General features: G+C 35.3%; 1 protein-coding gene and 1 non-coding gene across 3 annotated transcripts in view; both read right to left on the bottom strand.

The window, feature by feature from the left end:
- Galntl6 (polypeptide N-acetylgalactosaminyltransferase like 6) overlaps positions 1–26,897 on the bottom strand; it is a 1,048,694-nt gene that overhangs the window by 572,869 nt on the left and 448,928 nt on the right. For both annotated transcript variants that reach the window (XM_031339868.1, XM_031339869.1), the window contains one exon: positions 17,572–17,738. In XM_031339868.1, coding sequence (XP_031195728.1) covers positions 17,572–17,738 — 167 coding nt within the window. The remainder of the gene's footprint in view (positions 1–17,571; positions 17,739–26,897) is intronic.
- On the bottom strand, positions 16,739–16,929 carry LOC116071504. Its single transcript, XR_004110931.1, has one exon. It is a non-coding gene; the product is annotated as a U2 spliceosomal RNA (small nuclear RNA).

The raw sequence follows: 26,897 nt of genomic DNA on the forward strand, positions 1-26,897 counted from the left end.
ACACACACACACCCCATTCATAATCTACCAAAGGAAAATTATATTATTTGTACATAAATCAGGACTCATGAATTTTGGTGTGGGCATTTCTTCTTTCAAGGGGCTTTGCAAGTTTCAGGGTCCGTGAAGTGATATTTCAGAAGCTAATTCTGATTCTCTATGAGAACTATAAGGAAGCATTTCAAAAACTTTGCACTGAGAATTCATGTTTCTTCAGGTCATTCATATTTGGCAATTACTTAATTATCATCATGTGACAAGTCATTGGGAGTATTTTAAAGCAAGAAAAACAAACAAATCTCATAAAATAGATTATATAGAAGAATCTTGCGGTGGTGACTATAAACACAACTATTATTTACATTCTTAAATTTACTACATTTAATTTCTCATTATAGCACTGTGAGTAAATGCACACCTTCTGAAACTCTGACAAATCAGTTTAAATAATCACTGTTCTGTTTTCAGAAACATATTTGGCTAGCAAGCCAGCCAACTAGATTTAGAATATACAAATTGTTCTTTAAAAAAACAGATCCTGGTTGGACTGTGAAGAAACAGCTTTGGCCATACTGTTCCCTGGTGAACCATTATTTCACCCTGCATTGAAGAAGGTAGAGAAAACAAACCTCCCTGTATATTACCCCTCACCTTCAGTTTGCCCTTACTTTCTGTTGGTTAGTATAAAAGGTTGATTAGTGATCCATGTCATCCAGCTTCTCCAGATTCGCTGGCCAAAGAATAAATATCCTTACACTATTTTGTTGGGACTCTGTTTTGTTGTTGGACATATAAATCCGAGAGGGAGAAAGAACCCGCTTTGACTAGGAAGTATTTTATATCTCTACATGCATACAAAATTGTAACAAATAAGTTAGGTTAGAAATTTTCATCAGACTTATTCCTTTCCAGTTTCTATCACTTTGATCTCCTTTAGCGGTCTTATTGCTTCAGCTAGAACTTCAAATACTATATTGAATAACTATGGAGAGAGGGGGCAGCCTTGTCTTGTTTTTGGTTTTAGTGGAATTGCTTTGAGTTTCTCTCCATTTATTTTCATGTTGGCTATTGTCTTGTTGTAAATTGCTTCTATTAGGTTTAAGCATGTTCCTTGTGTCTTTGATCTCTCCAAGACTTGTATCATGAAGGGGTTTTGAATTTTGTCACAGGATTTTTAGCATCTAACGAGTTCATCATGTGTTTTTCTTTTGTTTGTTTATAACACTGCCAGATTCTTGTATGTTCAACAAGACCAGCATCCCTGGGACCAAGCCTACTTGATCATGGCAGATCTTTTATTGACGTGTTCATTAATTTGGTTTGCAAATAACTTTAACTATGTCAATTATATCATATAAAACATTTTCAGAGAAGAAAATATCAATTTCATTTTCTATATGATCTTCAGTATTATGAATATGTAATGGAGGAATATGACCTTCAGAAATAAATGTGGGGACAAAGATTAGAAAGTCCTCAGAGGAACAAAACAATGCCAAGCACACAAGCTGTCAAATGATCTATTTCCCATCCTCAGAGAACAGGTTTCCAGCTGAAATGAATGCAGATGAATTGCAGCTCTTACACAGTGTTAGGAGGCTTAGCTCAGTTTTCCTATTTTTTTTGACAGAGCCTGTACATAACAAAGCTTTTAATGGAAGCTGAAATTGTCTTCAATTATACCCAATGTCTAAAGGTGGGTCAGCCTAGCTTTTTAAGCTCTTAAAATGTCTCTGATTTTTGTCAAGGTTACCAAATTAATAGGAGTCTGGGAACTTTTGTCCTTCTTTAAAAGTTAAAACTTGAAGGTGCTCACTACTGACATTAAATTTTTTTAAGAAAAGATTTCCCACATTAGACAATGAATTACAAGTTTACACACAGGGATGCTGAGAAGAGTAAGGGGTAAAGGGAACAGCCTCATGGGATCTGTGAGTGTGGAGAGGTTTGTTTCTAGTTTCAAACATGCATAGAAACTGTATTTTCCTTTATAATATTTTAATATACTTAGGGAGGATGGATTCACTACTTAGAATTTTATATTCAAGTCATTGAGAACACAGTAGTACTGAAAACAGGAAGCTATGACCTTGCCTTTATGGAGTTTCATTTGGGGAAAGAGGCCTAGATTTCCTACTTTAATTTAGGTAAAAATATTAAATGAATAATTCTGGGTGTTTTTCCTATTACCTATCTATCTATCTATCTATCTATCTATCTATCTATCTATCTATCTATCTATCTATCTATCTATCATCTATCTATTAGCATCTATCTAGCTATCTATCATCTATCTATCTATCTATTTATCTATCTATCTATCTATCTATCTATCTATCTATCTATCTGCCTATCTATCTATCTATCTATCTATCTGTCTATCTATCTATCTATCTATCTATCTATCTATCTATCTATCTATCTATCTCTGTATCTGTCATCTATCATCTATCTATATATCATCTACGAAGCATATAACTATATGATCTATCTATCTATATTTTTAATTTGCTATGTTTTCTAGCAGTTGCCTAATCATTAGTTGTTAACACATTGAGTATGCCTTTTTATTGTTTTAAGGAATAAGGAAAGATGGAGAAACTAGATTACAGACCAAGCTAAAGAAAGTATGAGCCCCCATGTAGTACTTGAGCAATCTATTTATCTATTATCTATTATGATATCCTCTTATTTTCTTCCTTTTCTCCTCTTCCTCTCTTCCTCCTCACATTTCCTTCCTCCTGCTTTCTGTCATCCATACATCTAACTTTACATTAAACATTAATTGAATATCTTACTGTATGTCATAGGTTCACTTTATAAATAATTAGGTACAATACATATTTTCTATCAAGTACACAATGCAAAAATTTTATCTTTTATAAAAAACTTTATCTTTTTTATATCAAAAAGATAAAATATGTTATTAATATTCCCTTCTCATGCCATCATGATACAACAATCATTTGTAAAGGAGCTTCCATGCCCACTCATCTACTCCAGTTATATCTGCAGTGTCAGGGGTAAAAGCCTGATCAAGGACAAGAGGGGTTATTATTTCAAAGGGAGTTTGTGCCTCCTGGGTATTCAGTCAGTCATTGGCATCTCTTAACTCAGATGTATTCCAGATTAGTCTTTCCAATCATCAACACCCCTTCTTATTTAGGCATAAAGGTACCCCAAGAAATGATTAGTAAATGGCTAAGATTAGGCATTGTTTCCTGGCCAGCACAACGCTCCAATATATCCTAATTTATTTGCAAGCTGTCCTTAGCTTGGAATTTCTCACAAGGAATCTGCCTTATCAGATAGGATATCCTCAGAGTTAGCAACAGAGGTCAGACACATAGAATTCTCAGGGCAGTCCCACAGAAGACAGAACTGTTTTACAAACCAGAGAGTAATCAAAGGGCTTCCCTCACTTAAGGGAATTAGCAGGAACTGCTAGATAGGAACTTACTGGTGCTGCTTCCAGCAGACCCAGAGAATTATCATGGGAATACCAAAATAGCCCCCAGGGGGAAGGGCACCACTGCTCTTCTGCCTGCTTCACACCTGGATACCTGATCCTACTGACCTTGATGTGACTGTCACCTGCCTATGTGACTTTTGTCATTCATCCAGTTTTCTGTATATCATAAAAGCCTGGTTTTCACTTTGTGCAGGGGCACTGACTAGAACTAGAACTTAGATGGACTAGGACTTAGATTCATGAAGTCTGCAGCAGCTCCCCCTCGCGCCCACCCCCCCGGGCCCAGAGTGCTTGGGTGGGGGGGGGCATGCAGCACCTGTCCAGAAGAGGTGGCTGCTTTAGACCCAATGTGTTTCAGGTGGCTTCAGATGTACCTCAACTGCTGAGACGCTAGATTTCTCATTTCTCTTTTGCAATGACTGTCAAAGCCTCATGCCATTTTTAAGAAATACATTCAGATTCAGCATACCCTTGTGTCCACTCTGACTGTCATTCGCCGAATTGTTGCCCATCGACTAGAACTCTCATCCCTAGGAACCTGAGGTCCCCGTAACGAACCTGGTCCGTGGCAGGAGCAACCGTTTTATTTTTTAATATTAATAGATCCAACTCTTAGAGTTAAAACTTCTCAAAGGACAGTAGATTTTCAGCCAAAATAAAAGTATATTTATTATAATACTCTGAACTTACCTCAAGCGAATAATGAGACTACTTCAACTAAAGAGACTGTATTTTGTTTTACTTTCTTTTGAAATTTGTCTACTTTGTGGTAAAATAATGTGACAAAGTTAAAATATTCTCATTAACTCGGGGGAAAATAGTTGCAGTCATTTTTGGAGTGAGATGTTCAAGGCCAGACAAGAATTAACATAAACTGACATAAAAGGGTTTCAGGAAACAAAAGCTAAAAACATTATTCTGTGAGTCTTAAAAATGTCAGCATTGAATTCTGAGAAATTCTTTTCCGTTTTTATATTGAACGATAAAGCTGCATCATTTATCATATACAATAATATATATATACACACATGCATATGTGTGTGTGTACATGTCTGTGTGTGTAGGTGTGTGTGTGCATATACACACATACCTACACACACACACACACACACACACACACACTTACTCACACAGGCATGTACACATACATATACAGCGTAGATTTCTTGGTTTCTAGTCCCTAGTCTTTATGTAAGGGTAATAGTAGTGTGTCTAAGGTCTTCATGATTGAATAAGAAATCCTTAATTAACTGAACCATCTCCCTCACTCTTACAGCTGATTTTTAAAATATGAAGCATGTACTTGTTTATTTATTTGTTCTGTTTGATAGCAATGTCTTAATTATTAGTTGTTAATACATTTAGTATGGCTTTTTTATTGTTTTAAACAATAAGTAGAGATAGAGAAACTAAATTAAGGATCACGCTAAAGAAAGTATGCGCATCCATACATTCCCTGAGCAAGATTACCTGTAAGTATTTTCAGTTTTCTGATACGTGGACTCAACATGCATCTTTCATACTGGAGATATGCTTTATCATGGATGAAAGATTGGTATTTGATGTAATAGAGTAGCAGATTACCTGAAATTATGTATTGCTATTCTTTTTCAAATTTTCACTTATAGCAGTATATTAAAATGTCCACCGAGACTAGTATAATCACAGACCACTAAAAGTAGAACAATCAGTCACCAACTGTAACATTCTCATGTTTTGAAAACTTTCCTTCTCATGTCTTCCTTGCAGCCTGCTGCATGATTCATTTGTGCTTTGTGATTCAATTTTAAGGATCAATAACCAGTACCTTGTTTACTAGTAAGTGCGGGCTTAATCCAATTGACTGCTGGTGTTGTGTGCATTGGCATGCTGGTGATATCTATACCATCTTGGCTTTGAAGAAAGTCTTGACTCAAAGGAAAACTGAAACTTCCAGTAATAGCTGAAATTCTCTTAATATTTTAAATTTAAGTATGCAGTTATTTATTTTCAAAATAAGTGCAGATCAAAACACTTTCCTTGGTACCACTTGCCAAAAGTCCATGCAGCAATTATTAAATGTATCTTGTTTATTGGTACTGTAGGGCATCTGTACAGCTGTTCCCACAGGAAGAAGGTGGTGAACATGAAAATTTGTATAGTGTTTTGAACTCATAGCTTTAGTATCTTCTTTAGGGATTTTGTTTGCTGCAGAGAAGTTGTAGATATTTAAATGGAAAACTCCTGTGTTTTAGGATTATTTATCCCTGGGTCTTTTCTACTCACTGCAATTTATTTTTTGTTCACAAATCCCTTTGCGGTAAGGGTCCCATACAGTTTTATAAGATAGCCATGTCATGGTATGTCTAATGTAATTCAGCAAGACTTTTGTTACCACCAGGATATCCTTGCAACTTGGTTGTGTTGTGCCAGGGATTTGGAATACAAAAAAGGTGCTAGATCATGGTTAGCAAAAAACAAAACATTTAGAAACTTCTAGCAGCTTAGAGTTGCACTGAGAGTTATCTTGCTGTGGCATTACTTGGACTCTTCTTGGGGGCCGTGGTTGGGAAGTACATTCGCCAGGCATGTCTTATTGAAGTTCTGTGGAATGTTTAGTGGGCATGCATGCAAACAGTTTTTAAAATAACATGTGCTCTGTTGTGTCACTTTGATGAAATGTTATGTTCAGACCATTCTTGAAACCTGAGCTTTGAAACCATATATCTGTTGAGGAAAATATTTGATCATAATTTAATACAACCCATGCTAACTTAAATTGCTTATTTCTCTATTAGGAACAAGAAATTGTATTATCTCAAAAATTTGACACAATTAAAAAAAGAAATATATTGACCTTGGATCTTAAACTTGCATTTTATATACATAGATGTAGTTTTTATTATGCTAGCCTTATGAAATTCCTCCTTTATCATCATTTCATGGAAATCTTCCATGGCTAAAAGATAAATTCTGTATTTCCTCTGAGCATGTTACAAACACTGGTATTTCTCACCATGAACTGATTGAAGGTGCCATGCTATCTTTCTTCCTTATTTTTATATTGAGGTATTTGTTTTTCTTGTCATTTCCCAGAGATAATTTTCCTTGAGGAAAATTTCTATTCTGTAATCTAACTACAACCAATCATTTCCAGGGTTGCAGGGACTGTGAGCATTAGAGCAAGAATTTAAATTGAAGATTACTTACCCTAGTACTTTATAGTCCAAGGGTCTATAAATATATAGCATTTAGTAATGCAAAATATATTTAGATATATGTGTACATAGAATACGAGTGTTTTGTACATGGAGGCTTTCATCAATTGTCTATGAAGCAGTGTTTCAACTTTGTAAAGGCAGAAGATAAACATATCTAAAGCTTGAAAATAATCCATTGTTTCAGATTTTTTAAGCCAATCCAAAATACATGTTTTGATTTGAAAGTGGGAAAACATTTTTTAAAAGTCAAAATTGAAATGGGGTGATGAGTTTATTAGTAGAGTGCTTGCCATGCAAACAGAGAGGCCAAGTCTTCATCCCAATGACTAGTTTAAAATCTGTGCACAGCGGAGGCTGTCTAAAAGATAGATGCTGAGAACACAGAGAAAGGCGAATCCCTGGAGGTCACTAGCTGGTTACCCTAGCCAAATGAGCAAGTTCCAGAATTAGCTAAAGACTGTCTTGAAAAGAAAGATGTAGCCAAATCAAATCGAATGGCAAATATCAACTACTTTTGGTCTCCAAATGAGAGTGTCTCGCATTGCAATTTTACACACACACACACACATACACACACACACACACACACACACACACTCACAAACACACATACACAAACATACTCATATACATACATACATATATATATACACACACAAGTCAAAACTATAAGATAACAGCTATGTTTATTCTATATATAAAACTAATCTTTCTTGTTTTGTTGTTTTACCAATCTCAGTTGTTAACACTTAGTAGATTTTATAATGCCATGATATCAGAAAGAGTTTTTTTGTGATGTTAGATAGCTACTAGCAGTTTAGGAATAAATAAAAATTAAAGCAAATATAATGCATTCAATGCAGTGTTCTTTCAAGTCTCAAGAGGTAAGATAAAACAGAACAAAATGCAAATGATGATTATCAAATTTATATCAAAACTGATGCTAGACATCACTTCCGTGTTTACTGTCAACCTAGTCCTCTGTCCCCAGATAACACTCATCTTTGGAAAACTTTTGTAGCAGCTCAGCATAAGGGATACGTGAAGAAACTTTGAGAGGATGCTTATATCTGTCCATAATAAAGAAGAATCCAGTGACCTGCAATGATCCAGCTTTAAAACATCCATATGCCTCATAAATTTGATTATATATCATATGGTAAAGTTTCAAGAACCTTTTTAACTCTATTTTGTGACCCGCTTCATTTCTTTGAGAGCTGTTGAATCTTCTAGAAACATTGATTTCTCTAAGAGAATCACTGATTGGCCCCCTGCAGTCCTAGAAGTCCACTGTTGATACTAGAAAGTTCATGTGCACACTGTGATTATTCTCATGTGTCCTCCGTTCCTATACTTGTGTATACACACAGCAAAATTATAGTTTCTATTATTGTTGTGATGATAGGTAAAAAATGAATTAGATCCAATTATCTAGACTATCAGTATGTTTGCAATATTTTATTTAGTTAATGATGGCTATCACAAATGTTCCAGTTTCTCAAACTTAGATAACTGAAAACAAACTACAGAAGAAAGAAGACTTACAAATTGAAGCACAAATTTTATCCAGCTTCATTTAGTCTACCATTGATCTCAGCAAAGAAAATTAAAACGGTGTAGAAAAATAAAAATGGATTTAACTTTCTGAGTCTATCATTTATTTTTTATTAGATGTTTTCTTTATTTACATTGAAAATTGTATCCCCTCTGAAAATCCCCCTATCCCATCTCCCTTCTCCACGCTCACTAACCCACCTGCACCTGCTTCCCTGTCCTGGCATTCTCTTACACTGGGACATCAAGCTTTTATGAGACCAAGGGCCTCTCCTCTCACTAATGTCCCACAAGGCCACCCTCTGCTACATATGCAGGTGGAGCCATGGGTCCCTCCATGTGTTCTCTTTGGTTGGTGGTTTAGATCCTGGGAACTCTGCGGGTACTTGTTGGTTCATATTGTTGTTCCTTCTATGGGGCTGCAAACCCCTACAGCTCCTCGGATTCTTTCCCTAGCTCCTCCATTGGGTACTTTGCACTCAGTCCAATGGATGACTGTGAGCATCCACTGCTGTGTTAGTCAGGGGAACTGGGAGAGCCTTTCAGGAGTCAGTTATATCAGGCTCCTGTCACCAAGCACTTGTTGGCATCCACAATAGTGTCTGGGTTGGGTAACTGTATATGGTATGGATCGCTAGGTGGGTCAGTCACTGGATGGCATTTCCTTCAGTTTCTGCACCAAAGTTTGTCTCTGTATTTCCTACCCTGGGTATTTTGATCTCCCTTATAAGAAGAACTGAAGTATCCACACTGTGGTCTTCCTTCTTCTTGAGCTTCATGTGATGTATAAATTGTATAAATTGTATTGCGAACTTCTGGGCTAATATCCACATATCAGTGAGTGCATGCCATGTGTGTTCTTTTGTAATTGGGTTACCTTACTTAGGATGATATTCTCCAGATCCATCCATTTCCCTAAGAATTTCATAAATTCATTTTTAATAGCTGAGTAGTATTCTATTGTGTAAATGTACCACATTTTCTGTATCCATTCCTCTGTTCAAGGACATCTGGGTTCTTTCCAGCTTCTGACTATTATAAATAAGGCTGCTATGAACATAGTGGAGTATGTGTCCTTATTACATGTTGGAGCATCTTCTGGGCATATGCCCAGGAGAGGTATAGTTGGGTCCTCTGGTAGTACTCTGTCCAATATTCTGAGGAACCTCTGATCATTTCATTAGATGCTAAGAAAGCATTTGACAAAATCCAACACCCCTTCATGATAAAAATCTTGAAAGATCAGGAATTCAAGGCCCATACCTAAACATAGTAAAAGCAGTATACAGCAAACTAGTCACCAACATCAAACTAAATGGAGAGAAACTTGAAGCAATTCTGCTATTTACCATTTATTAAATGTTTACAAAATATACTATATCACTGGAAAGTTCTTCATCTTACTGATTCTATCATTTCCCTACAGAATGGTTACTCAGTTGACATAAAACATCTCACTCTATTAGAAGAATTTTGTTAATTGCATATTTTATAAATGTAGGTTAATTAAATGTTAAAAATGTAGCATTTAATCAACAAATCTTGAATGCCAAGAGAATGTTAATTACTCAAGTAAGTGTTACACTTCAGAATGAAGAGAGAAATATTTGTATTTTGTGGGCTTTATTTTGTTTTATATTCATGCACTTTTTGAAATTAAGAGCAGATGGATATTTAGACATCAAAAGAGCAGCTTGAAAAATGGAACACTGTATTATCAAAGCTCACAAGCTGGGGTTTGCAGACAGGAGGAACAATCATAAAACATAACCTTTTATTTCATCAGAAAAAGTTATGCCTGCCCAAGATCTGCAGCTAAACATTCAAAAAATGGTTTCACACAAGTGACATTCTATTCAAAACAGCTGTCTGCAGGGAAAATAAATGGGATTTAATCTGCCATAAAATGAATTGCGTGATTTATTTTCTTGAGGAAGTCATGCCTTTGTGACACTGGTGAGCTGAAATGGTTTTGCTTAAAAAAAAAAAAAAAAACATGCCATGCCAAAGCCATTAATTCAACCATGTAAAATTTCCTTCCAGAAAAGTAACTGTAAAGCCATATCAGCTTATCTACCATTGATCTAATGCCTTCTGCTGCCTTGCATAGACTGGATTTAAAATGAGCCCTGGATAGTTCAGAGGCATATTTTTAAATACTTGGTCTGTGAGGTTGAAATAGCCAATATATCAGGCATTAGTGTCCTTCAAAACTGAAGGAGTAAATATACTTCAACCTGATATTTAAGAATATAATAATATTATAAAAGCAAAATATTAATGATTATATGTTCATGAAAGATCACAATTTATTGATGTATGCTGATTTTTAAAAGAAGAGAAATTAGAAAAAAAATTTTAAATATGTAATTTGTTTTAATTATATGCAATATATAACATACATTTAATTACATATGCTTATTTATGTACATTATTTATGTATGCTATATATATTTAATATGTTTAATTATATGTTTTAATTATATGTGAAATATGTGGAATTTTCAAAAATATGTGTCAGTTGTAGAATGTATTGAACCTTTTTTACTTGTATTACTTCATCCAATCTCATATTTTCCACAGTATTTATGCTTATTAATATAATATAAACACTAAGATAGCAAAATTGAATATAGCATCATTTAAATGAGAAATATTATTTTATTCAGAAATAAGTAGACTTTACTCCCATGTAACTATTTTCAATGTCAGTATTATAGAGGCAAGCCCACAAAATACTGTATTAAAAACAGACACCATAATTATATGTGAAGAACGATTATCCTCACCTGTAAGGCGAGCACACATTGCAGGAGGCTCCAGTGAGGACAAAGAAAGCATCACAGTGATATCATGAGCACTGGGCAGTTCTGTGTAAGTCTCAAAACATCCCTGAAACTGTGAGCTTAGCACATTTGAAGTTTAGAAGAAAAAAAAGAGACACCAAGTACTACTCTAAGTTAAAGCAATGAAAAGCTCAACCAGGATGTTTTTGTTACTTATCTAGATACTTGTTTCATATTAGATTAGGTGATTAGCCTAAAAGTAGGAAAGAGAGAATCTTAGCTGCTGACCTTAAAAGAAAACCATTACAAGTCCTCTGACTCCAATTCTGTTTGACACAGGCTCTAACTGGTAGATAGTACTCATATTTACAGATGGTGAATTATCCCACTTATGAGTTATATAGTTTTGTAAATTTTCCTGATTTTCTCCCTCTACACTGTACAAGAATTATTTTCTCACTTTGAGAGATGTAACTGTTTTACAATTGTACTTTTGGTGACAGAAAGCAATGCTGCTCAGGATCTTTTACTGCAAGGAAAGTGAACTGATTGATGTTTTAAAAAATTATAATTACTAAAATTACCTATATGCTTCCATCCTAAGCTACATTATCTTAAACATTAGATATCAGTACAGTTTCCTTTCAGTTCCTTCAAGAGCAGTTTAGATTATCTAAACGGAAAAGCAAGAAGTTTTATTTTACAGCATTTACTTAGTTTCTCTTACTTTTCAATATTGAGTTTGATATCATATTTTGATATTTCAATCTCATATTTTGATATTTCAATATAAATATTAAATCTATACAATTCTAAGAGGACTAGCTTTCATGTAAAAATCGCTTGTCTCATGGTCTACTGAGGTAACAGATGGAATGCCAGCCCTAAAGCATTTTCATCGATTGCCATTTCAGAGTTTTTATACACACTCTAATGTTAGTATTTCATTGTAATAAATACATGTTGACATTTTTCATCTGTTTCACAAACTCACACTGATATCGCTCAGCTTTGAATACTTGTGATACTTGTGCTAGCCGATTTGTGTACTTATGGGAATGTAATAATCTAATGCAAACTTGAGAGTAAAGTAAAATGGATGTTGAAACTCAGAATGCAACAACATTGTTCATGGAGTCATTAAAATATCACTACTGTTTTATAGCTTTATAAACAATGAAGTGCAGCCTCACATTTTATGACAGTGAGGATCTTCCCACAAACTGCATATATATATGTACATATATGTATACATATATGTGTGTGTATATATGTATATATATTTATATGTGTATATATGTATATATATATAACATGTACATATTGCATGTATTTTCTATATCTATATATGCATCTATACACATATGTATGGGATTTAGCACTAATTCCATAGCAAAACAGACCTACAGTGTATTGAAGATATTATCTAGAAAACAAAAGAAGTTTGTCAAGGAAAGGAGTAGTGCCACTGAGCTTAAATTCACTTAAAATCCTTCCACGAGAAGATAGGACAGAGATATACAAATTTGTGAAAATGCCAAGATCTTTCAAAGAAATATAATGGTTAATGTTATATAAAATAATACAATCTCATTTAAATCTAAAGAATCTGATATTAAATATGTACTGAGCAATACAAGTAAGTAGAGTCTTGTCTACTCTTATTAGCATGTCTACAAACATATTTTCCAAAGGTGACCTTTTAAGGACACTCTTTTTTCATCTATGTTATCACTGGGATTTCCATTCTATACTTGAGACTTAGCAAATTGATTCTCACTATTAATTCATGTGTAAGTGCCCCTATTGAAATTAAGATTTTGACTCATTTGAGGAAGACCTGTGATCTTGTATTTCTTTAAAGCTTCAAAGTGATGGTGAAGCTGCTAGCCCTCAGGCCACACTCTTGGCAACAACACTCTAGAGTATCTGAGGAGAAGTAAGTTGAGTTTCTTCAAAATTACTAGAATAGGCATCTACTGAAGGCAATTGAAGTCCCTGACTTTTCTTTCTAACTGGGACACAAAGAATAAAACTCTAATGAAACACAAATATGAACTGTCTACTTGCATTGACAATGAAGCTTGTAAGAAACAAGGACAATCCTAAGTGAGAATGTGTATGTGTAGCTGGGCTTTTGTGTTCCAAAATGTACAGTGAAACCTCCACAGGGACATCATGTAGACAGAATGTGCCTGCAGCCCTCCTGTGACTATCCCAACCTTCAGCTTGTGCTCATCTAAGAAAATACAGTTTACAGAATCATCAGGTTCAAACACACCCAATCTCTAAGGTTAATCCCCTGCTTATTTCACACATTTTAACAGGCTCCATGTCAATGCCTTTAACATTGCCTGGAATTTGGAGATAAGCCAAGGATTAGTCCTGCTTTGGAGTTGTCATGAAACCTTGTTATAGGGCTCAAGTTAAGTTGTTAAATATATTTCTATCAGCTTAGTTAGAGGAAAACCACACACTCACTTGCTCCAGTAAGGTGAGCTTTAAATAATACAAGCAAGGTAGGAGTTGTTGAAAATTTACCTGCAAGTCCCAATTTTAATGTTTTAGAGATGGTGGGTTTATTTTCTGATGCTATAACAATAATTTTCACCAGTCTTGCCTTGTGAAAAGTATCTAAACTGCAAAATCCTGAGCGGGATACTGACCTGAAAAAAAATAACTTTTAAGAACTAGGTCAATCCTACTTAGGGAGACTTTTGAGGAAACCACACAGAAATAAAACAGAATTATTCATAACTACAAGAAATTTTAGTGTTTTCTTTATAACAGAATTTGCCAAATTACTGTAATACATCTATGTGTTAGGAATACGTATATCCAAGTGGTAAGTACGTGTGCTGCTAACGGAAGTAAAGTATTGCCATGCCTCATCTTTTTTTGTCATGTGTCACTAGTCTCTTGACACCAAGGACCTTAAATGTAAAGCAGGAAATTTTGATTAAGTCTTGTCTAACTTTTATTGCCTTTGGCTGAGGGATATTGCAGAATATCCAGAAGATGTATGCTGGTAAGGTGTGAGGTCGCATACCAAACGGAAATAGGATGAGAAGGTATTATGGAAAATAATGTGTAAGACTTCAGAAATAATTTCCTCAAGGAAACGAACCAGTTCCCTGTATCTTCCTAGAATTTAAATTTGCTTAGCTCACATGTTTTGAGTTTTTAAAAGTTTGGAAAACAGTAGTTATAAGGTTTTAATTCTGTATATATTATCTATCTATCTACCATCTATTTAATCTATCTATCTATCATCTATCTACTCTATCTATCTATCTATCTATCTATCTATCTATCTATCTATCTATCTATCATCTATCTATCTATCTATCTATCTATCTATCTATCTATCTATCTATCTATCTATCATCTATCTATCTATCTACCAACCTAATCTCTACATATGTATGTATGCTATTAATCATAGAACTAATGGAATATCTATATAATTATATCTAATTTAAAAAATATCGTTGTAGCCCCTGCTTTAGAGGATCTGGAACTAATACCAGCCTTAGGATAACTTCCTTGTATTATAGTAAGAATCACTTTTAGAAAAAAAATAAAAAATTCCTGTATGTCCTCTTGCATAACACTGGAAAACATCAAGATTTCTATTTTTATTAAATTCTTGAGATTTTATTCAATTGAAATGTCTCTAATAAGATAGTAACTTCTGTTTAAGTACTCCAAAAGTTTCCAAAATATATGAATTATCAAAATTAGTCATCATGTGTATTCAAGATGATTTTTTTCTGGAAATAGCTAATTGACAGATGAATGGAGAGACTAATAAATATGAATGTGTGGAGTACATTTGATGAAGTTAAAAATACATTATTTGACCATTTGAAACACTTCTTCATTGTACTCTACCCATGAAGAGACATACCATTTCCTCATTGATAAAAAGATGACAGTGTTAAAAAATTAACTAACTTAAACAATGTCACATTTTTAGAACTATGTAGTAGGATTATATTACATAGTATTGGATTATAAAATATACCAACCAAATTTATTTAAAAAGATATTATAATCTAGAACAAAAACAAGGAAAAAGTACTTCCTGTTTGATATATTTTCATAAGACTTTATAGGCATTTTAATCACTTACCTCTTTCAATATTTAACTTTACATTTCATTTTTAAAAACTGTGACTTACACTTGGATTTTCTCCAGGGGAGAGCTACTGGGCACATCAGCTATAGCCTGAGGCAAAGGCCAGCCTGGGGCAAAGGCCAGCCTGGGGCAAAGGCCAGCCTGGGGCAAAGGCCATGTCCAGGAGTTGTTGGCAAGAACAAAACAGACTTTTTGATTTTCATGTGTGCTTTTGGTCCTGTTTTTTGGTATTTTTTATTTTGTAAGGGTTTCTCATTTTTTTTGTTTTGCATTTTCAACTTTTGTTCTATTGCTACTGTTGTTGGTTTTGAGAGATAGAGGGAGAAGAAGAGAGAATATAGCATTGGATAGGTAGCGGTGGTCAGATTTGGGTATAGTTGAAAGAAGAGGAAGGACAGTGACTAAAACAAATAGCCTAAAAATAAAATAAATTATAGAATGAATAGATTAGTTAAATGAGAGCTCTGTACAAGCATTAAAGTAATCAATTTCCTTAAAAATGTTCAACATTAAAGAGAAAAATCACCACTGCTATCCTAACTGTCCCTCTTTCTGTTGCTTGACATCTGTACCACTAGTTACACTTACAGTTTTAAATGGGTACAGCAAAGTAGCTACTCTGCCCAAGATAAGACTAATCTGAAGGGAGGGAAATTTAGGTACCATTGATTCATTTCCTTTGTAGAAATTCAGTTGAAAATATGTCTGGATATATTCCACAAACAGTGCTCAAAAGCCACATTATTTTGCTGTCATGCATTTCCTACCATAATACCGCAGGGTAAAAATTCTGTTGTAATTAACCATTGAGCAGGACAAAGTGAATTATGTAGAAAATTACCAATAAGTAGACTGCCTAATATCATCTGCCACCAGCCAACCATGAAGACCATTCACTTGATCATCTGTAACCTCAGATTTTATTAGGTTTTTACTTTTTAAAAACATAGCTTTATATTCATTTTAGTATTTAAGAAAGGTGACTACTTTGAAAAAGTTAATATTAATTATAATAAAAGTGAAGTAAAATTTAAAAGATATCTGATTATTGCAGCTTTACGTAGTCAACTTTATTCAGCGATAATATTCAATCTGTATTGGTCCTGAGAAACAGAGAGAGAAATCTCTCTAAAATCAAACAGAAATGACCAAGGTGGCCACTTTGACTTGAAAAAAATAATGTTGACTTCATTCACTTTGGACATACAAATTTCATCACCTACTGATTTTTGAACATCCTCCCATTAGCATTTCAAGCCAATCATCCCAAATATCAGCACACTAAACATAATTTAAGTAACATTTAAATAACATGGAAAGATATGATATCTTCTGCAGATGACACTTCAGTTTTATGATATCATGATGGAGTTTTCTTCTGTAATGGAATGATAATATTAGCCCAATCTATTCCCCCTCTTCCTTGTAGATTCCATGTTAAATAAAGCACCTTCATGTGGTAAACTCTAGCACAGAAATTTATACTTGCAAATATATGTATATCTTCAAAGGTCTTCCTTGTCTACTTATACACATCTAGAGGGGCTTTTCTATGTTTCCAATGTTAATTCTTTTTTGTTCCCCGGAGGGGTGCACCATTCCTGGAGGTACTACAATACCAGGTCGATGTGTGGAGTGGACAGAGCAAGCTCCTACTCCAACTCCTACTTCCAAAAATCCATTTAATATATTGTCCTCGGATAGAGGACGTATCAGATATTAAACTGATAAGAACAGATACTACACTTGATCTTAGCCAAAAGGCCGAGAAGCGATGCCAATGTTAATTCTTTATTTACACCAAATATATTGTATGAATTCCAACTCTAGAAAACATTTTTAATTTCACCCCCTGCCATATGACCCTAATTGTGTTTTACCAGGTTGGTACTCATTAATTTTGTGTGAGTTTTCTCTTTTGCTGTTATATCAAAAACTTTGTAGTAATATATTTGTGTCCTTTATAAGTTATAATATTTATAATATTCTTGAAGTTACACAAACATAGCCTGAAGAGTGTATTAGTCTAGAAAACAACAAGGTACAATACTATTCAGAAATAGAAACACACTCTGTAAATTAACATGAATACATCTCTATTGACGTGCATCTATAATAACATAGTTTTCAGGTTTATCATGCCTCAAAGTAGATCTTGAGGCATTTTCTCAAGTTATGCATGAGTTTCTGTAGAATGCAATGTAACTTTCTTTTTATCGACAACATCTTTGATGCTAGTAGCTTCTCATTATGTTCCTTTTGCAATTGGCCCACATTTTTCTTCAATTGCAACATATGTAAAACTACGCAAACAACTTTCAAATGGGATGAAAAAAAAAGTATCTTTCTCTTTTCCAAAAGCCCTTCATGATGGTGTGCAATTACAATCTCAGGTAAAACGTAACCAGTGCAGCTTACCTCTATCACTGAAGTCATCGACTAGAATGATTTCTGCTATCAGACTCTCTGGTGTTCGGTTGATTATACTGTGTATGGTCCGCAAGAGTGAGGTCCAGCCTTCATTGTGAAATGGAATAATGATGCTAGTGTTTGGCAGCCTTTCAAGGTACATCTTGTGCTTACAGCTGGAGAAAATTGGGGAAGAAAAAGATGTCCAATTTAAACTCTAACATAGATCACAGTTATCTCCCCATGCTGCTACATTTTATTTAATAGAAGTTAGCATAAATTTCAACTATTTAAAATAATTTCAATGGAAATATGATTAAAGTTTAAATGGGATTTGAATTTTTTTGCCAATTCACTTCTGTTTTTTATTAGTTGGTTATTTTATTCATTTATTTACATTTGAAATGCTGTTGCCTCTCCTAATTTCCCCTCCTCAAACCATCATCCATCTCTCTTCCCCTTGACTCTAAGAGGGTGCTCCCCAACCTACCCACCCACACCCACATCACCCCTCATCGAGCCTTCACAGGACCAAGGGCCTCCCCTTCCATTTATGCCAGATAAGGCCATCCTCTGCTACATATGCAGCAGAATCTATGGGTCCCTCCATGTGTACCCTTTGGTTAGTGGTTTAGTCCCTGGGAGCACTTGGGGTCTGGTTAGTAGATATTGTTCTTCCTGTGGAGTTGCAATCCCCTTCAGCTCCTTCATTTCTCCCCCTAACTCTTCCATTAGAGTCCATGAGCCCAGTCTGATGGTTGGCTGTGAGTATCTGCATCCGTTTTAGTCAGATGCTGGCAGATCCTCTCAGAAGACAGCTATACCAGTCTCCTGTCTGGGAGCACTACTTGGTGTCAGCAATAGTGTCTGGGTTTGGTGTCTGCAGATGGGATGGATCCCTGGGTGAGACAGTCTCAGGAAGACCTTTCCTTCAGTTTCTGCTCCACTTTTTGTTCCTATGTTTCCTTTAGACAGGAACAATTTTGACTCAAAGATTTTGAGATGGGTGAGTGGCCCCTCCCCTCAACTAGGGGCCATGCCTATCTACAGGGGGAATTCTCTTCAGCTTCTGTCTCCATGCTGTTGGGTATTCCTGCTAATGTTGTCTCCATTGAATCCTGGGAGCCTCTTCCTTCCCTGGCATCTGGTACTTTCTAGAGGTCCCCCCATTCCCCATCCCCATTGCTATATATTTCTATTCAATTTCCTGACCCTCTGGAAATCTCTCCTGACTCTTCCCATACCTGATCCTGCCCCCCTTTTTGCTCTCTCCCTCCTCTCTGCGTCTCAAGTACCTCCATCCCTCTACCTCCTGTGACTATTTTGTTCCCACTTCTATTTGTGGTTGAAGCATCCACACTTTGGTCTTCATTCTTGGTAAGATTCATCCTTTTTAATTATGTAGTGTGGGCTGTGGTTTGTTTGACTAGGTTGATGGTATTTGTGGCATGTTGGGAAGAAGAAACTCTATACCTTAAATGTACATTTACTTGTAAATGATCCTTTACTAAATGTAAAGCACAGACACTCAATATCCAAATAAAGAAAATGCTACATTTCTTCATGGAAACTTTAAAAAGCCATACCAAGTATATTTGGGTGATTGTAAAAGTAATGAAAAAAATTGGAAGATCAAATAAATTATAGGAAGATCTGAACACTGAGATGCTGTAAAAACATGAACTTGAGTGTAGGCTAACTTGAAAGACAAAAGAAAAGAGGTGTATCAGTGATTTCTAATGGAACCCAGTAAGGAAAATGTTTTTGAATGCAATGGATGGATCTGGAGGGAAAGCCAGAATAATTCTGTACACATAATTTTGACTTCTAAATAAAGGCAAACGCCCCAAATAATTGTGTTTCCATATGTCCATACGTTAGTACGCAGGATAATTGACACTACTTTCACACTCTACAGTGTTCTTAGAATGCAAACTACAGTTCCAATAAAAGTATAAACAATTCAAACATAAAAACATTCTATTAATATCAACTACTCAATAATCAAGCAATGTCTATATCATGTAGTATTCTCCAAACAAGCCCAAGATGCTAAAAAGAAAGTCAATCGTTTTGCAAAAATCAGACTAAAACACAGCAGACACAGAAATATATAACATCAACTTATTGCCATACAATATTTCTTTCTTAAAAATATTTTCAATAATTTCTGTATAAACTCAAATTATTACCAAACATAAAAATGAACGGTTACTTTCTATTTATTCATTTAGTGAATCACGGAGGGTTTGCTATAAGCCATAATCCAATTTAGAAATTATTTTAATTTAGAGTTACCATAGCTCTGATGAAAGACTACAGCAAAAAGCAACTTGGGAGGAAATAATTTATTTCATTCCCATTCTCATATAACAGTTGGAGGGCAGGAACTCAAGGACGATAGGAACCTAGAGGCAAGAATTGATACAGAGGCCAAGGAGAATTGCTGCTTACTGGCTTGCTCCTTTTGACTAGTTTAACCAACTTTCTTACAAAATCAAGGACCACCAGCCCAGGAGGAGCATCACTTATGATGGGCTAGGCCCTAGCTGATCCATCACTAACTAAGAAAATGCCATACAGGCTTGCATACAGCCCAGTTTTATGATTTTTTTTGAGGTTCCCTTCTCTCAGATGACCTTAGCTTCTGTTAAGTTGACATAAAACTATGCAGACAATTGACTACTTGTCAACTTGACATACAAACACATCAATATAAAGCCACAACCCTTCTGTTTTTGTTGATTCTCAAGATTACACATTAATATATACATCATGGCATAAAACATTTTACAAACTTAAAAAGGATCATGGTCTTACAAATTCACTTTAAAAATTCAGCCTCCTTAAAACTCCAAAACCTCTTTTAAGATCCAAGGTCTTTTTAAGACCAAAAGCCTCTCAACTATGGGATCCTAAAAATAAAATATAAGTTTAATACTTTCTTATTTTAAGAGGAAGATGCAAGGCACAGTCCCAATCAGATCAAAGCAAAGCCAGACTCAATATCCAATATTGGGAATTTACTTATGATTTTCTGGACTCGCCCAAGATTCTTGGTTTAGTTCTCAATTCTATTCCAGTTTTAGCACACACAGCTTCTCTACTCATCTCAGGCAGGTACCACTATACCTCTATTGCTATTCATGATGGTCATCCCATGGTATCTGCATTACCAAAATGTGCTCTTGCTGAAACTGGGTTGCACTCTCACCAATAGCCTCTGCTGGGGTCTCTTTAGGTGCCGACCCTCCTTCATTTCTTACAAGGAGAATTACCTCTCTGCCCAGGGGTTACCCAGTCCACAGTAGGCTGATCCCATTCACCTTAATCATTAATCAAGAAGATGTAATACATACATGCTCATGTGCCAACATAAGTGGAGCTAATTTTCACCTGTTTTTTTTTTCCTATTTTTTGTTAATTTGACAAAAACTAACCAGGGCAATTAAAAGTTGAAGATGGCCTATAAAAGGCAGAGTCAAAATGTATTTTCAAATAGAATTGATATGGTTTTGTAATTGGGAGAAGCAGAGAAGGAGAATTCTCATGCCCTTTGAGCATAGCAACAAAATAATTTTATAGTTTGGAGTCATGACAACATTAGGAACTGTATTAAAGTGTTGAAGCATTAGGAAGGTTGTGATTCACTGACCTAGAGATTGGTGTAAGAACAAGATTTCAGTCTCTTATAATTAAGGTGAAAGTTAGCAAGTTTTGCTTGGACAGTGAAGGTGTCAAAATGTCAAGTAATCAAAGAACCCATTCATCTGTGCCTTTTAGACAACAATCTATCATTTATCAATCAGGCATCCATCTTATCAGCCTATCCATGCACACATATCTCCCCAAATCTTTGTGCAGCTTATGATAAGGATCTGTTTTTGCTTTATCTTGGAATGTAGTTAGTGGTGCTTGTATAGCCTGTATGAGACCTTAGTATCAAAATCAAGTACCAGTGGAAAAGAAAACTATAGTATCTGTTGTTGGAAGATCTTCAAAGATGAAAGTACGCCTCAAGTAAGCACTTTACCCTCACTCTCAGGATAACCTAAGTGCCCTAATTAATTTGAAGCTCAATAATGGGCCAAACATATCCATTAATATCTCTATATTGGACAGACAAGATATTCTACAAAGAATGAATAACCTTTGGAACATAAGTCAATGAATGAAGAATGAGAGCTTTTTTTTTTTTTTTTTTTTTTTTTGACAGAGTAAATCTAAAGCATGTTCTCTTCTGCCTCACAGAATTTTACCCACATGGTTGACCCTCACTTGCCTCCAGTTGAGAGCAGCTTGACCTCACAATGGGCTTATTTCTTCATAGTCCCTATCTGTGCTCCATGAGGGTCTGTGTACATTTCAGAGAGAACAGTTCTAAAACTGTTACAGTCAGTTTTGCTTGTTTGTTTGTCTTTTATAGTGAATTTAATTTTAATCCTAGACATATTAATTGCACTGCACTTAGAAGAAGGACTTGATTGCAAACTGATCAAATTATTAAAAAACACTTATTTTGTTGTGCTATTAGGCTTGAACAATATTAGATTTGTTCAAATATTAAATCATTAAGTGAGTTTTTAATGTGATCATGAATGCATTCCATGACCTGGTTATAATTTTTTTTTTAATTTTGTTTTATTATTTTGAAACAAAGTTTACACTGGAGTTTAAATTGTCTGAAATCTATTATTTATCTCCTATTGGTGTTCAGCTTTAAAGTGCTGGTGTTTCAGGAGTTTCAATATCAATATTCTCTCTCTGTGTGCATGTGTGTCTTTCTGTGTGTCTCTCTCTGTCTCTATCACTATCTTTGTCTCTCACTATCTCTCTGTCTTTCTGTCTCTCTCTCTCTCTGTATGTGTGTGTGTGTGTGTGTGTGTGTTTGTGTGTGTGTGTTTCTGCTGTCTCTCCCTCCGTTGACTTAAAACTCAGTATGTAGTCAGATGGCTTTTATATCATAATCTTCCTGTCTGTCTTTCCTTTGGTGTTGAGATTATAAGACTGTAATAAAATGCCTGGCTTTCAATTCTTTTGTTGTTGTTGTTGTTGTTTTTATTTTTTTGTTTTTCGAGACAGGGTTTCTCTATGTAGGCTGGCTGTCCTGGAACTTACTCCGTAGACCAGGCTGGCCTCGAACTCAGAAATCTGCCTGCTTCTGCCTCCCAAGTGCTGGGATTAAAGGCGTGCGCCACCACTGCTGGGCTCCAATTCTTTTCTTAACTCATGCTTTAATCAGTCTGTGCCTACAAAATGTAACTATTGGGTTCACTAAGTGTGTATATATTATATAAAAGAATTTATTCTAAATAACAGATTACATATATTTAAATAATTTTCTTTACATAACATATTAGTAATTGACCTTTTTCAATTAACCTACATTACAAATTTATTACTAACTTGTAACTGATGAGTGTTTTCTGATGTTGAAATTATAACATAAATAAAATTATATAGGTTTCAATATCAAACAGAAAAAATTCTGTTTTGCCAGTGTTCTAGCTAGCTATGCATTAACTTGACACAATCTAGAGCCATCTGGGAAGAATGATTCTCATTTGAGAAAATACCCTCGTAACAATGACCTATCCGGTAGTACATTTTAATTAGTAATTGATGTGTTAATTTTAGTGGTACTATTCCTGGGATATTGGCCCAGGGTGCTATAACAAAACAGGCTGAGCAAGTCAGGAGGGGTAGTTTAGCAAGAAGTATATCTCCATGGACTCTGACCTCCCATCTCCAGTGCCTACTGTAACGTTGCTGTTGCTCAGCAACAAAGAATGTTCAGGGAGTTTTAAGCTGAAGTAAATGCTTTCCTTCCAAAGTTATAGTTGTGTTGTTTTACTACAACATTAGAAACCTAACAAGGTTGAAATTGATGCTAACATGTAGAGTATTGCTATGACAAATCTAACCACATTTTTGAGAAGAAATGTGGTAGCATTTGGAAATGTGGGACAGAGAAGCCACTGGATAATCAGTAAGCTGTTGTGAGAACTAGGAAGAATAGTATGAAGGCATACTATTGAACATGTCATGGAGAGAAGTATCATTTTGGGATCATGTTGAAGAACCAGAGACCCAAGTGACCAAGTGAGCTTGGGAGCAGATATTAGTGACAGCACAGCCCAGTTTAAAGCATGAAACTTCAGAAGTTTGGAGATAGTCACACTGTAAGATGAATCCATGGAGCTGTGGAGCTCTGTATGCAGCAGAGCAGCCATCAAGAATTCAGAGAATAAAAGTGGGTGCAGCAGAGCACCCAGTTTTATTATTTGAAATGATAAATGTAAACATTGAAAAACATATCTCAATATTATTTTTCAACACAAGAATTTCACAACTATTTTCATAGTTCCCTGGGGCTGTTTACCTCATAAGTTAATCACTAAACCATATGACTACTCGAAATTATGGAATTTGCATCTTTTATTTCCAGTATTGTGCTTTGAGCAAGAATAGCTTTCCAAATTATATCCAAAAAAGTCCTATCTACGCTCTTCTTTACTCAGCAGTGTACTCTAGTGGTTTGACTTGAACACCAATTACAGTTAGCTGGAAGCTTGAATAAAGTGGATCTCACGAGCCCTCGCCTCATAAAGTTTCTGATTCAACATAAAGTTTTCTTCTGAGCCCTGGAAATTACTTTGGATATCTTAAGTCTTCAGTTCTTTGCGTCTATTCAGCTACCACTTTATCAGATAATTTTACCCATTAGGTACTAATGAAATAAATAAATCCTACTACTGAACTCATTAAAAAAAAAAAGAGTTCAGAGAAGCAGGGCCATGGTGGTGCATGCCTTTAATCCAAGTACTTGGGAGGCAGAGGCAGGTGGATTTCTGAGTTTGAGGACAGCCTGGTCTACTGAGTGAGTTACAGGACAGTCAGGGCTCATGGCTACATAGTGAAATTCTGGCTCAAACACACACACACACACACACACACACACACACACACACACAGAGTTTAGAGAATATAGAGTCAGTCCAAGATATTGAGTATGGAACCTTTACATTGGTGAACTTTAACTTTGCTTTGATCATAACTGCCCTGATTATTTAAATATTTTTTTTTAGGAATCCACAGTTATTTTACTTCAGATTTAGGGAGACTTTGTTTTTTAAAGAGATTTTAGATATTTTAAAGAGACTCAGCTATAAAAGTATGTAGTCTCAGATTTTTCAAAATCTATATTAATAAGGGTTTTTAAATACTTCAACTCCTCTCCTGGCCCACTGTTCAGAGGAAGGGGATAAATAGTTCAAGATAATGTGTACATGTTTAGAAGTAGTTCTTTGGGGATAATTCCAATCTCTATTTGTCAGGATACCAACAGTCCAGTTCAAAAGTGTCACAAAACACAAAGCATCATGGTCCAGCAGAAACTGACAGACTTCCAGAAAATGCCTAGCCTCTGCCAACTGTGTACAAATTGCCAGGATCCTCTAGGAAAAGCCTGAATGGCACCAGTTCTCTGTCCTGCCTCTCTTAAGGAAGTGAAGATCAACAAAGACTGGAGACCAATGAAGACTTGCACAGCTAGCTATGCAAGTGCTCTATCACTGTCCATGGGTTCCTATTTATACTCTCTCCAAATATCAAGTGTTGTCTCATGAGTATTGCTTCAGCAAAACATCATGTGATTCTGTATCACATGACACAACCAGAAATTTCCCCTTCAGTGATGTTTGATATTTTAAAGTCTTTGGGACTTTACTGAGGACAAATGAGAAAAGAAAAATTCTATCTGAATAGCTATGTTTCTGGGCTGGCTCATTTTATGTCAACTTGGTAAAAAGCAGAGCATTTGGTAAGAGAGACTCTTAAGTGACCCATGGGCTATTTGTCCTGGATATTATAAGAAAGCAGTATGAGCAAGCCAATGAAGAGCAAGCCAGAAATCAGCACTCCTTCATGTCCTCTGGATTAGCTCTTGCCTCTAGGTTCCTGTTGTATTTGTATGTATTCCTTCACTGACCTTCCCCAGGACTGGAGATTACCCTGAGAGTTTTAAGGTGAAATAAGCCCTTTCTTCCTCAAGTTGTTTTTGGTCATCATATTCTATCATAGCAACAAAAACTCTAAGTAAGACCAGCAGTATCTGTACAATTTCATTTTCATAATGTGTTATGATGAATTAAATTAGATAATGTATACAAAGTACTCAGGACAGTGTAGTAAAGGCTTTGTTAACCGTATCATTATTATTACAGACATGTACACTATTTTAATTGTTTTCCTTTGCCTGTCAAATCCCCTATTGAATGAGTTATGGGAGTCCAAGAGAGATAGAGGCAGAGTAAAGTCAAGTAGGAGACACTCAAGATAGAAAGGAGAAAAGAATAAATTTGTCTTTTCCCTTAAGGGATCACAAGTCGGTGAAGAGGCACAGAAGATGACTGGACTCAAATGAGACAAGTGACATAATAAATAATGCACAGGCAATGAGAGCCTAAAGGAAGTGTGACTAAGTTTGTCTGAAAGGATTAGGGAAGCCTTTATGGATGGGTGTGTGTGCTGAAAACAGATCATATAATATCTTGAAAGAGATTCTAAGGGATGTAGACATTTCTGTCTAATCAATGTGAAGTACTTCAAATACTGTTAACCCTGAAAAAGACAGGACCATGTTTACACATTCCTCTAACTGCAGGGCAGATGATGCTTTGAAAATAGGAGAGACAAGACAGGGAAGGATTAAAGATTATAATAGTTTTGGCAAAAAACAATGAGGCTGGGAATACAAGTGATTTTTTTTTACTCTAAAGAGAACCAGCCCATTTATAACAGTATTTAATTTGATAGAACTATAGTCAGTTATTTTAGTCATTTTAACACTTAAGCTTGTTGACAGAAGATTAAAATCACTATTGAGAAAGAATGTTGGGATTGAGAAGTCCCTATACAGATGGGTGCTTATGGCATTGTTAGAAATACAGTACCATTGCGTTTCTGTTTCCAGCTTTACTAAGAATCTGGATCTGTGAGTCTGTGATTTGATGTCAGACTTGGAAGAGAATGATAGTTTAACAAATAAGAAGACAATGCATAGAGGTGACAGGGAGTTTAAAAGGATAAAGGTCAGTGGTGGATCACAGACCTCTTATATTCAGGTCACTGAGCTTATTCCCCAGATATATAAAATTTTAAAATAATAAGTTATTAAGCCTAAATTAAGTAAAATAAATTTATTTTATGTCTACAAATATTTATCAGCTTTCTTAACACAAGAAAATCAGCACAATTGAAATCATTTCTTGTGAGATATTTGCAGAAATGCAGGTTAAACAATATATATATATGTATATATATATGTATATATA

Source organism: Mastomys coucha, unplaced genomic scaffold (genome assembly GCF_008632895.1).
Source record: "Mastomys coucha isolate ucsf_1 unplaced genomic scaffold, UCSF_Mcou_1 pScaffold22, whole genome shotgun sequence".
Classification (NCBI taxonomy): domain Eukaryota; kingdom Metazoa; phylum Chordata; class Mammalia; order Rodentia; family Muridae; genus Mastomys; species Mastomys coucha.